Source organism: Vombatus ursinus, unplaced genomic scaffold, assembly GCF_900497805.2.
Source record: "Vombatus ursinus unplaced genomic scaffold, bare-nosed wombat genome assembly UNPS02014770.1, whole genome shotgun sequence".
NCBI classification, from domain to species: domain Eukaryota; kingdom Metazoa; phylum Chordata; class Mammalia; order Diprotodontia; family Vombatidae; genus Vombatus; species Vombatus ursinus.
This window is the reverse complement of record NW_020954548.1, coordinates 32216479-32228546: the sequence shown is the minus strand read 5'-3', so window position 1 is coordinate 32228546 and position 12068 is coordinate 32216479. Positions and strand designations below refer to the sequence as shown.

The 12068-nt window shown below is 42.8% G+C and overlaps 1 protein-coding gene across 4 annotated transcripts in view; it reads left to right on the top strand.

Moving 5' to 3' along the window:
- The first annotated feature begins 981 nt into the window (after positions 1–981).
- CD19 (CD19 molecule) overlaps positions 982–12068 on the top strand; it is a 28521-nt gene continuing 17434 nt past the window's right edge. For 2 of the 4 annotated variants that reach the window (XM_027862684.1, XM_027862685.1), the window contains exons 1-3: positions 982–1201; positions 1702–1968; positions 2569–2733. In XM_027862684.1, the coding sequence (XP_027718485.1) occupies positions 997–1201; positions 1702–1968; positions 2569–2733 (637 nt within the window). In that variant the 5' untranslated portion in view covers positions 982–996. Of the gene's footprint in view, positions 1407–1701; positions 1969–2568; positions 2734–12068 lie in introns of all 4 variants that reach the window. The other 2 variants (XM_027862686.1, XM_027862687.1) reach the window with 2 other exon arrangements.

The following is a 12068-nucleotide window of genomic DNA, read 5'->3' as shown; positions in this document are numbered from 1 at the left end:
TGGCTCTGGGCTTCCTCTGGCTGAATCTCATGCCTGGAATGCTCCCCCTCCTCCCCTGGGACTGCTGACCTCCCTGGCTTCCTCTAAGTCACAATTTAAATCCCAGCTTCTACGGGAAGTTTTCCCTAGCTGCTCTTAATTCCAGTGCCTTCCCTCTGTTAATTGTTTCCTATTTATCCTGTGAATAGCATGCTTTGTACATATTTGTTTGCATGTTATCTCCCACCCCCCCACCCCTGGTCAGATTGTAAGCTCCTTCAAGGCAGGGATTGTATTTTGTGTCTTTGTATGGCCCCAGTGCTTAGCTCAGTGCCTGGCACACACAGCAGGTGCTTAATAAGTGCTTATTGATTGATCGATCTTGACCTGAAATTAATTGGGTGAAAAAGGCAGATCATTGGCCTGTCTGGTAGTGGGGAGGAAGTCCTGATCCTGGCAGCTGTATATCCCCAGAGACCTCGTTGCTTCTAAAAGGGGTATTCACTGAGTGTGAATATATTGCCTAACCTACAACATTTTCTGTGTCCTGAGTGTGTCTGGGCTCTGAAGTAAACAGTCCCTCAAGCCATTTGCAGGCATTAAGTGGGAAACGTGAAGGGACCGATAGATAGAGCAGAGGAAGGGAAGCATCCTGTGGGCAGGATGCTTCACTACTGTAATGCCTTGATTATAGTAGGTGCTTGATTAAGCCCTTATTGGATTGATTTGATTTGGATGGAGACACAATTCTACATTTGATAAAAGTTTATGGATTCTCTTAGGCTTCTGTGATTTTTTTGGGGGGGGGTTTATTTCAGTCTGATTTAGGTTAGAGATATTTGATAAACCATACACAGACATATACATAGTCCTCTGTGTTTGTATGAATGCAGGGAAGTGAAAAGGAAGACGGGGTTATTTGGGGAGAAACAGAGCTGCATGCGTCCCGAGGGGACCTGACTGTGGGCGGCCTCCCTTCCTCTCTGGGGCAAGGGGGAAGGTAGGCTGCCTGTGACAATGCGACCGTGGTTTTGGTTCAGCAACTCCCACCAGCCCCTGCTTGCCCCAGCATCCACTTTGCCGATCTGGACGCCCAGCGGAGTTATAACCCAACTCGCCATGCAGCAGCCCCCTTTCTTCCTCCTCTTCTTCCTCTTCGTCTTTCTCTTTCTTACCCCACAGGGTGCTGAGCCCCAAGACCCACTGAGTGTGGAAGTTGAAGGTAGGAACAAGCAGAGATGTGGGGCTCTCTTCTCAGCTTAGCCACTAACCTATTGGGCGACCTTGGATGGTTTATCTCTCTCTGGGCTTCGTTTCTTCCTCTAAAATGAGATCGGAGATCAGACAAGATGACCTGCAGAAGGACCTTTCCAACTCTAGATTCAGCGTCTTATTGGGGAGGAACCAAAGTGTCTCCTGGGCTAAGGGTAGGTAGGGGTTGGGTTAATCATGGGGAGAAGAGGAAGTAGAGATGATAAAGAAAAATAATTCACATTTTAATTTTAATGTTTTTGAGCCATTTCTTCATGACAGCCTTGGGAAGTAGCGTAGTGCAAGTATTTCTATTCCTCTTAGACAGATGAGGAAACTGAGGCTCGGAAAAATGAGGGAACAGGGCTGATGGTCCCATAGCTAGTGAGAGTTAGCGCTTGTTCTTAGGTCCTGGATTCATGCCACCTCTTCCTCACCCTTTCTCCCCAACTGTCTTCTCTCTCTCCACAGAGGGGAAGGATGCAGTGCTGCCATGCCTGATTGGCCCCAGGGATGGACCTTTTGAGCCCATCAGCTGGTCTGGAGGAGGGCAGCTGTCCCTTTTGCAGCAACTAACCCTGAAAGGCCCAGGGTTGGGGGCCCAAGTGAGGCCCTCGAACATCTCCCTCTTCATCTATAACGTCTCAGCCGAGTCTGGGGGCTTCTACCTCTGTGAATGGGGAACACTCAAAAAGCAACAATCGAAGGCGGGGGCTGCTATCAGTGTCAAGGGCAGTGGTGAGGGGCCAGACTGGGGGGATCAATGAGGGGGTGGAAGTGAGGGGAACCTGAAGCTCTGGGCTCAGTAGAGAGGAGAGGTAGTTGGGGAAGGGAATGGCTGTGAGCCTCAGTTTCTCATTCTGCTGAGAAATAATATGTATGGTATCATTGAAGGAACGTTAGAATTGGGGTAAAAAGATGAGTTTGAATCCAGATTCAGCCACTTCCTCCTTGTGTGATTGTGAGGAAGTCATATTTTCCCTTTTTGGGTCTCAGTTCCTTCATCTATAAAATGAGGGTTCGGACTGGATGATTGATTAGGTCTTTGTGAGTTCTGAATGTCGTGATCCGCGGATTGGCCTGTTGTTAGGGGGCCTGAGGGAAGAGAGATTGTGAAGTATCTGGAGGGTATCGGTGGGCAGGATGATGGAAAACTGGAGGATTCAGAGCGAGGAGACCATTAGAGGTATTAAAACTGGGTCTGAGGGAGAGGCTTTGGGATACAGAAAAAAAGGCTGAGAGCTATCAGCAGAGGGGAGTGGATGTCCTTGGGCCCAGCTCCCAGTCATCCTTGACCTTCTTCCTCTGTCTCCATCTCTCTCCGTCCCTGGGTTGCAGGTGAACTGTTCCAGTGGAATGCTACAGGCCCAGAGGGCTGTGGGGTCAGCTTTCCAAGATTCAGGTTCCACACTTATCCCTTCACTCAACTATACGTATGGGCTAAGGACAAACCTGAGCTGTGGGATCCCTTCATTCCATGTGTTGAACAGAACCAAACAGAGGGTAAGTAGGGGGTTATGGGAGGGGGAGGCAGGGAGAAGTTTAAGCAGGTGTGGTCTAGGTCAAGGACATTGGGTGGAGGGTATCTAGGTAGCAAAGTGGATGGAACTCTGGGCCTGGATTCAGGAAGACCTGAGTTCAAATCTAGTCACAGACACTTTACTAGCTGTGTGACCTTGGGTAAGTGACTTCATCTCTGTTTACCTCAGTTTCCTCAACTGTAAAGTGGAGATAATAATAGCGCCTGCCCCGAAGGTTGTTGTGAGGAGCAAATGAGATACTATTTGTAAAGTGCTTAGTACAGCTAGTGTCTGGCACATAGATGCTCTATAAATGCTACTTATTATTATTAATTATTAAACAGCAGGAGCTGCCTCCTTTCTCCTAGAGTTCAGCCTAGACTGTCTCCTACACTTAGAATACTCCCCAATACAGAGGCAGTGGAGACTCAGAAAGACATGAGTTGGACTCTAGCCTCAGGCACTTATTGGCTGTGTGATGCTGGGCAAGTAATTTCACCTCCATTTTACATGGTTACCTCATCTGTAAAATGGGGATAATAATAGCATCCACCTCCCAGGGTTACTGTAAGGATTAAATAACATAATATTTGTAAAGCACTTAGCATAGTGCCTGGCACACAGCAGGCACTTAATAAGTGCTTGTTTCCTTCATGTCTACACATGTTGACATCACACTGATCCTTCCAAAGCTTTCCAAGCCTTCCTTGGTTCCTAGATCTCTCACTCATCTCACCTGTATCCAAGCTTTGAAGGGCTGTCTGAGGGAAGAGAAGCTTGTCCTGTTCCTTGGGGAGAGGGCAGACCTCAGAGCAGAGTGGAAGCTTCAGGGAGGCAAATTTAGGCTTTGATGTCATGAAAGATTTCTTTAACAATTAGAGCCACTCCAGGTATGGAAGGGGTTACCAGAGGAAGTAGGGGAATCTTCTTCACTGGAAGTCTTCAATTAGATGCTGAATCACTACTTTTGGGTATGTTTTAGTGGTGTTTTCTTTTTTGAGGATGAATTGAACCCAACAGCCGGCTAACTTTTCTGTGATCCTGCAAAATCATAGCACTTTGTATGAAGTTTCCTATGTTTTAATTTGTCCCCAGGCTTTTCAGGATGCACTTGCTTCACAGTAATCCTGTAAGGTCGGAAGTGCAGGGGTTTGTATTCCCATTTTACACACTTGGAAACTGAGACTCAGAGAATTCATGTGACTTGCCATGGTCACACAGTTACTAATAAAATCAGAGCCAGAATTCAAACCTAGGTCCCCAGATTCCAAGTCCAATGTGTTGTCCAGGCTGCTCCCTGACTTCTTACCTCTTTGCCCTATCATATCTGAACTATTTTGGGTTTTAGTAAGAATTTTTATTTACAAATATGGAATACATCCATATTTTAAAAAACCCACTATTTCATCGGTGGGTGGGAGGCGCTTTCTCCACCAAAGCTGTGGCAGAAGGAAAGGTGATAGTGCAAAGAACATGGAATTTACAAGAGAACAGGGTTCAAATTCCAGCTTGGATAAATCTCTTCAATCCCCTCTATGCCTATGAGGGTTGTTTTCTCTTCTGGAAAATGAAAGGGTTGGAGTAGACTATGTGTTGTTAACCAGGAGGTCTGTGAGCTTGTTTTTTAAATATTTGGATCGCTATAATCCAGCATAATTGTTTTCCTGTATAATCCTCTGTATTTGATTGTATGCATTTAAAAACATGATTCTGAGAAAGGGTCCAGAGGTGTTACTTAACTGTCAAAGTGGTCCAAGGCACAAAAAAACCAGTTAAGAGCCCCTGGATTAGACGATGTCTAAAGTTTCTTCCAGCTCTAACATTTTATGATTTTATGAGTGGGTGTCACCAAAACAACTCATCACCTGTTCCCAGATCTTGCTGTGAGAAGCCAGTTTTCAGGGAGCTAGGCTGGATCTTGGGATGGCAAACACAAAGTCTGTGGCTGGGCCTGTTCTCCAAGCCTTTCCAGCTTGGCAGGACCTCACAGGTTTGGCACCCCATTATTAGCATGGCTTCCAAGAATCCAGGGCCATCTCTACATCAGGCTTCCAAGGAGGACTTCAGTGGTGGTTGCAAAAGAAAAAATATAAATTCACAATGCTGTTATAGAAAGAGCACTGAATTTGGAATTGAGGAGCCTGGGGTGTGAATCCTGGCTTGACATTTATTAGTTTTATGACCATAAGCGAGTCATTAATTCGCTCTGAACCTTAGTTTCTTCATCTCTCAGATGGGGATCATAATACTTAGACTTCCTACCTTGCAGGTGTGTTATGGGGAAAATGCTTTGTAAACCTTTAAGTGCCATAGATGTATGAGCTTTTATTAAATAAAAGAGGAGGGTGAAGGCGATTGAAAGCATAGATAAAAGAAAGCAGCTTAGTGCAGACTGGAGGATACCAAATCTAGGGAAAATTCCCCAGGGCCTTCCTGGGTTCTATGATTCTCTAGGCTTGGAGGTCATTCCTAGGGTTACTGCCATCTTGACCTCTTATGAGAATGGTACCTTTTGGTCCCATAACACTCTTTCATCACCTCTTCCTACAACTTGCTCCATCTCCATTGTGAATGGCCAATCTGAGCCCTATGGACCAACGGTCTCCAGAGATAGGGCCTTGTACCCCTGGGGGCCCATGGCATGACCTTAAGGGATCCAAGCTGTTGAAGATGGGTGACAGGTCTTACCATGTCAGTTCTCCTACGCAGTAAATTCCAATGGCTTTCTATTGACTTTAGGATCAAACATTATTTCACTTTTACCTCATCTTTTTTCAATATCTATTTTTGTGTAAGTTTTACAATATATAAGTATTAATGCAGTAACACATATATATATATAATTTATAAATAAGTAAATATAGCTCTATTGGGGGTGCATGCTCAAAATTTTTTGATAGGCTATTCACTGCATGAGAATAAGTAAGTTCCCTGATTCTACAGTAAAAAAGTTTGCTCAGCCCGTCAGGAATCCTTTCCATTGGCTTGGGGATGGAGGTTTTGTGGTCTTTTCACATTCATGGAGTCATAGATTTAGGTCTGGAAGGGACCTTAAAGGCCATCTTAAACAACCTTTTCATTTTTACAGTTGTGGAAACTGAGGCCTGGAGTGGTTGAGTGACTTGCCCAAGGTCTCACACAAGCTATAGTAGAAGGTAATTCAGTGAGCATTTCAATGCAGTTCTGACTCCAAATCAATGCTCTTTCCATTTCACTGTGCTACTTGGAAAGAATCTTAGGGTTCATCTAGTCCAGCAGTTCTCAGGACCCTTTGGTCTCAGGACCCTTGTACAGTCTTAAAAATTATTGGGGAACCCCCCCAAAAAGAGGTTTTGTTTACTTGGGTTATAGTGGTTGATATTTACCATGTTTAGAAAGTAAAGCATCTTAGTATTATTATGAAAATAGTTTTGACCTTGCAGACTCCCTGAAAGAGTATTGAGGACCCCCAAGGGCTGCTGGACTATACCTTAGGAACCCCTGGTCTAGTCTAAACCCCCTCATTTTTACCAGTTTATAAGAAACCTTCATATCACCCCTGTCTTGGTCCAGAGAGAGAGTGGAGAAAAAAAGACTTTACAAAATATATTATTATTACAGTTATGCTTCATTACCCAGAAAAAGAATAAAATTCAGCACGCCAAGTTCACAAAAATTCCTTTTATTTCTATCCCTCCACTATACTCTAAGCCCTATGAGGGCAAAGCCTTTTCTTATTTATCTTTGTCTCCTCCAGTGCCAGGTACAATGGTGTGTGTATGTGTATGTGTGTGTGTGCGTGTATTATATATGTATGTATGTATATATATATATATATATATGTATGGTACTTTACTGGATTGTTGTGGAATTAGTAAATGTTTATGGAATGAGAATGTTTGGAGTTAGGGAGTTGATAGCCCCACTGTCCTCTGTCCTGGTTAGACTGTATCTGGTATATTCAGGTGCTATGTTTTAGGGAGGACATTGATAAGCTGAAGAGTGTCTAGAGGAAGGTGACCAAATTGGTGAAGAGTGTGGACATCACGCCATAAGAGCGTAATGTGAAGGAGCTAGAGATACTTAGCCTGGAGAAGAGAAGACTTAGGGGAAGACGTGATGGCCATCTTCAAGTATTTGAAGGTCTGTCCTGTAAAAAAATGATTACACTTTGTTCTTCTTATCCACTGAGGGGAGAAATTAGGACAGTTCTTCAGTCATGTCTCATTTGGGGTTTCTGTGGCAAAGATACTGGAGTGGTTTGTCATTTCCTTCTCCAGCTCATTTTACAGATGAGGAAACTGAGGCAAGTAGGGTTAAGTGACTTGCCCAGGGTCACACAGCTAGTGTCTGGTTCTTTTGGATTTGAACTCAGGTCTTTTTGGTTGCAGGACTGGCGCTCTATCCATTGTACCACCTAGCTGTCCCAAAAGATAGTGGAGTGATTTGCCATTTCTTCCTCTAGCTCATGAACTAGGAGTAGTGGGTGTGAACTAGGAGTAATGGGTGAGAGTATACTGAATATAGTAATGCTCAATACTCAATAGAGTAGTAGTAAGAAAAACCACCCAACAATCATTGCTGTCCAAGAGTGGAACAGGCTGGTTTGGAAGGTGTTGGGTTCCTCCTTACTTGAGCTTTTGGTTGTTGACGTTGATAATCTACAAATAATTTAATCTGGTTTGGGAATGTGTTATTGCTTATTTGTTTTATTGATTAATTTTTTAAAATTTTTATCTCATTTTTGTTGCTATATTTTATTTTTATAACACTTTCATTTCTTGTAACAGATTAGAAAAAAAGAAAGCAGGGGGCAGGGAGATGCGGGACAGTTTATCAAAACCAGTGAACACGTCAGTCATGCCTAGTAACATTTGTAATATTCCATATGCATATTCCCCTCCCTCTCTGTAAGTTGGGGAGGAAATGTGTTCTATGAATTCTTCTCTAAGGTCATGATCAGTCATTATAATTATATGACAATATTTCCTTTTTGTGTGTGTGCCTTTTCTGTTTACACTGCTATAATCACTATGCATATTGTTTCCTGGTTCTGCATATTTCACTCCAACAATTTAAATAAATTTTCCCATGTTTCTCTGTATTCTCCTTCTTCATCATCTCTTATGGATCAGAAGCATTCCATTTGTTCAGGTACCATAATTTGTTTAGCATTTCCCAGTGAATGAGTGACCACTTTATTTCTAGTTCTTTGCTACAGCAAAAATGTTGTTATGAATATTTAGGTGTACATGGGATCTTTCTGCCTTTTACTTCCCTAGAGTACATGACTAGCCGTAGTATCTCTGGGTTAAACTGTGAGTTTTTTAGTTATTTATAGTTATTTAAAATTTTTGCAAAAGTGCTTTCTTATTTTCACAGCTGATATTTTCAAATAGGGGTTACTCCCCAAGTAAGTAATGGGGTTTGTTGAATTCTATGTTATTGAGTTTGATGGTTTCTGATTCTTCCTCATCTAGTCTGTTCTGCTGATCCTTGCTTTTATTTGTAACCAAATAGTTTTGGAATGCATTGTTTTTGCTTGTTACATTTTATTTTCATAAGGGAAGCAAACTCGGGACAAAAAACCTACAAAGTATACTCCTCCCAACAGCTGAGAAAGACACCAGGCTAGAAGGCTTGCCCATGTGATTCTTGCAATTCTACACTTCTGAAATTTACTGATTGTTAAAATTCATTGTTAAAAAAAAAAAAATTTAAAAAGGAAGGCTGTGTCTTTGACCAGTTGGTACCATCGTACTTAACTTGAGTTTTTTATCATTTAATATATTCTTTCTTTACATATTTATTATTATTTTTTTTTGGCAAGGCAGTTGGGGTTAAGTGACTTGCCCAGGGTCACACAGCTAGTGTCCAGTGTCTGGTCTGAGACTGGATTTGAACTCAGGTCCTCCTGACTCCAGGGCCAGTGCTCTATCCACTGCATCACCTAGCTGCTCCTGTATCATTCTTTTGTGTAGGCTTGGTAGCCTAACCTTGAGGAATTGCTGCTCAGTTATCTCAGGGAGTAGGGGCACTTCACTCACGACCTGTTCTGTCCTCAGGCTTGCAGTTTGGACCAGGTTTGGTTCTAAGGAGCCTGACTGTAATGAGAAGAGTTGTTTTCACACTCAATAGTTCGTTAAATCCCCATCCTCTGACACCCTTGGGGATGATTTTACTTATTAGCTTACATGTAGGATCTCTCCCCAAATGGGAAGAATAAAAAAAGATATTTAATGTACAATATGAATCAAGTATGGGACAAGTAGTTTATTATTTCTAGACACTCAAGAAATGTTAGACATAAAATATTCACATGTACATTAGCAGAACAGAATTCAACAACTTAATTTGTAATTACTGGTACAGAATGTTTTCCTCGTACTTAAACTTCCTCAGAACATTACAGTAGTCTGCAAGACTACAAATTAGAGGGGCAATTCGGTGGCGCGGTGGATAGAGCAGCGCAGTGGATAGAGCACCAGCCCTGGAGTCAGGAGAACCTGAGTTCAAATCCGCCCTCAGACACATAACACTTGATAGCTGTGTGACCTTGGGCAAGTCACTTAACCCCATTGCCAAACAAAACAAAACAAGACTACAAATTAGACATTTTTTACTTCATTGTCTAAACAACTCCTGGTATACACCTACTGGTAAAATGGCCAGTCTTGGACTAATCCTCTTATTAGTGACTGTTCTCTCCATTGCAGTTCCCCCCTCTATGAGTCAGGTCCAAAACAATGAGACCCTAGTCCAGGGGTAGGGAACCTGCAGCCTTGAGGCCACATGTGGCCTTCTAGGTCCTTGGGTGTTCTGTGAAGTTTGGATTCAGTCAAAAAGGCTGCACTTGAGGACCTAGAGGGCCACATGTGGCCTCAAGGCTGCAGGTTCCTCATCCCTGACCTAGTCCTATAAGGTTAAGTGACTTGTCCAAAGTCACACAGTTAATAAGTGTCTGAGGTTTGATTTGAACCTAGGTCTTCCTGACTCAAGGCGCAGCTCTCTATTCACTGAGCCATTTGGCTGCCTCAGATCCTTTAATCTGTCTGGTTACACCTCTAAGCCTGAACACATCCATCTCAGAGTAATCATTTGCTTAAGCTGATTGTTGCTCTTCAGTCGTGTCTGACTCTTCATGACCCCATTTGAGGTTTTCTTGGAATTATTATTTTTTTTTTTTAGGCAATTGGGGTTAAGTGACTTGCCCAGGGTCACACAGCTAGTAAGTGTCTGAGGCCAGATTTGAACTCATGAAGATGAATCTTCCTGACTCCAGGGCCACCTAGATTCCTTTAAGCTTTGATTAAGTTCAGGGAAGAACAAAAACAGAAGAGGCAGGTCATGTGCTTTAGCTTCTACATGCTTGTGGTCACACTGAGGCTGGAGCAGGAGAATGGAACTTGCTGCCCCTCCCTGACCCAACTCTCCAGATACACATTGAAACAGTCCTTCGTGGTTTGAAGCTGGAAAAGAAGAGAGCCTCTCCTACTTTTGGTAAATTCTCTGAGTCTTCAGATCTTCTGGTACCATAGCCAATAAACAGACTCGTTATCCCACAGTGCAAGGCCCTCAGTAATGAGTCAAATTTGGTCAGAAGTAGGCTCTTCCATACCCCCATACCCCCATCCCAAAGCTTCCATGTGGAGCCAGGAATCATGGCTCTAGCTAGGCATGTTCCATTGGGGTAGGTGGGGGTAGGAGGAGAGAAGATGGTTCCTACCATAATAGAATCATAGATTTAGGGCTGAAACGAGCCTTACAGGTGATCTAGTCCAGTGCCTTCATTCTACAGATTAAGAAACCTGAGGCCCAGATAGGTTAAGGGACTTAGATGGTGCAGTGGATAGAGTACTAGGACTCAATTAAGGAAGACATAAGTTCAAATCCAGCCTCAGATACTCTCTAGATGTGTGGCCTTGAGCTATTCACTTAGAAACCTCTGCCTCAGTTTCCTCAACTGTAAAATGGGGATCATAATAGCACCTACTGTTGTAGATAATATTTGTAAAGTGCTTAGCACAGTGCCTGACACATAGTAGGTGCTATACAAATTCTAGCTATCATTGATATTTTTGTGGCAAGGAAGAGTCAGGATTCTAATTTGTAGTAGAATCAACCTCAGGGCCTCTGATCCAAAGCCAGGTCTCTTTTCACTGCACCATAATGCTTTACACGGTTGTCTTTACTCTGCATCACTTCATCTAAGCCTTACCATGTTTTCCCTTATGGTACAATAATATTTTATTACATTCCTATCTGTATAACCTTTGGCAAATCACTTAACCTCTCAGTGCACTAGGCGGCTGTCTAAGAATATACATTACAGAAAGGTACCATCCTGTATCAATGAAAGCCCTATGCCCATCCCTACATTCCTATACCACACTTTATTTGGCTATTCCCCAATCACCAAGTACAGTTTGCATCCAACTTTTTGCTATTACCAATGAGACCGCTCTGTGAGAAAAGTCACTAAGTTGTTCATAACTTTTGACAAAGAGATTTCATTTTTTTTCTTTCTTTATTTTTAGTTTTTAACATTCACTTCTACAAGATTTTGAGTTCCAAATTTTCCCCCGTCTCATCCCTTCCCCAAACCCAAGATGGCATGCATTCTGAATGCCCCTTCCCCTAATCTGCCTTCTCTATCTCTTCTCCCCTTCTCTTATCCCCTTCCTCTTCAATTTTCCTGTAGGACAGGATAGATTTCTATACCCCTTGCCTGTATATCTTATTTCCCAGTTGCATGTGAGAACAATTTTTTTAACATTAGTTTTTAAAACTTTGGGTTCCAAATTTTCTCCCTTCCTCCCTCCCCACCCATCCTCATTGAGAAGGCAAGCAACTCAGTACAGGTTATACATGTGTAGTCATCCAAAACACTTCCATAGTACTCATGTTGTAAAAAACTAAGTATATTTCCCTTCATCCTATCCTGCCCCCCATTTATTCTATTCTCTCTTTTGAGCCTGTCCCTCCTTAGAAGTGTTTGCTTCTGATTACCTCCTCCCCCAATCTGCCCTCCCCTCTATCATCCCCCTGCTCTCTTATCCCCTTCCCCCCTATTTTCCAGTAGAGTAAGATAGATTTCCATACCCAATTGAGTGTGTGTTATTCCCTCCTTAATCCAAATCCAATGAGAATAAGATTCACTTATTCCCTCTCACCTTCCCCCATTTCCCCTCCACTGTAAAAGCCTTTTCTTGTCTGTTTTATGTAAGATAATTTACCCCATTCTACCTCTTCCTTTCTCCTTCTCCCAGTATAATCCTCTCTTACCCCTTAATTTTATTTCCCAGATATCACCCCTTCATCTTCAACTCACCCTGTGCC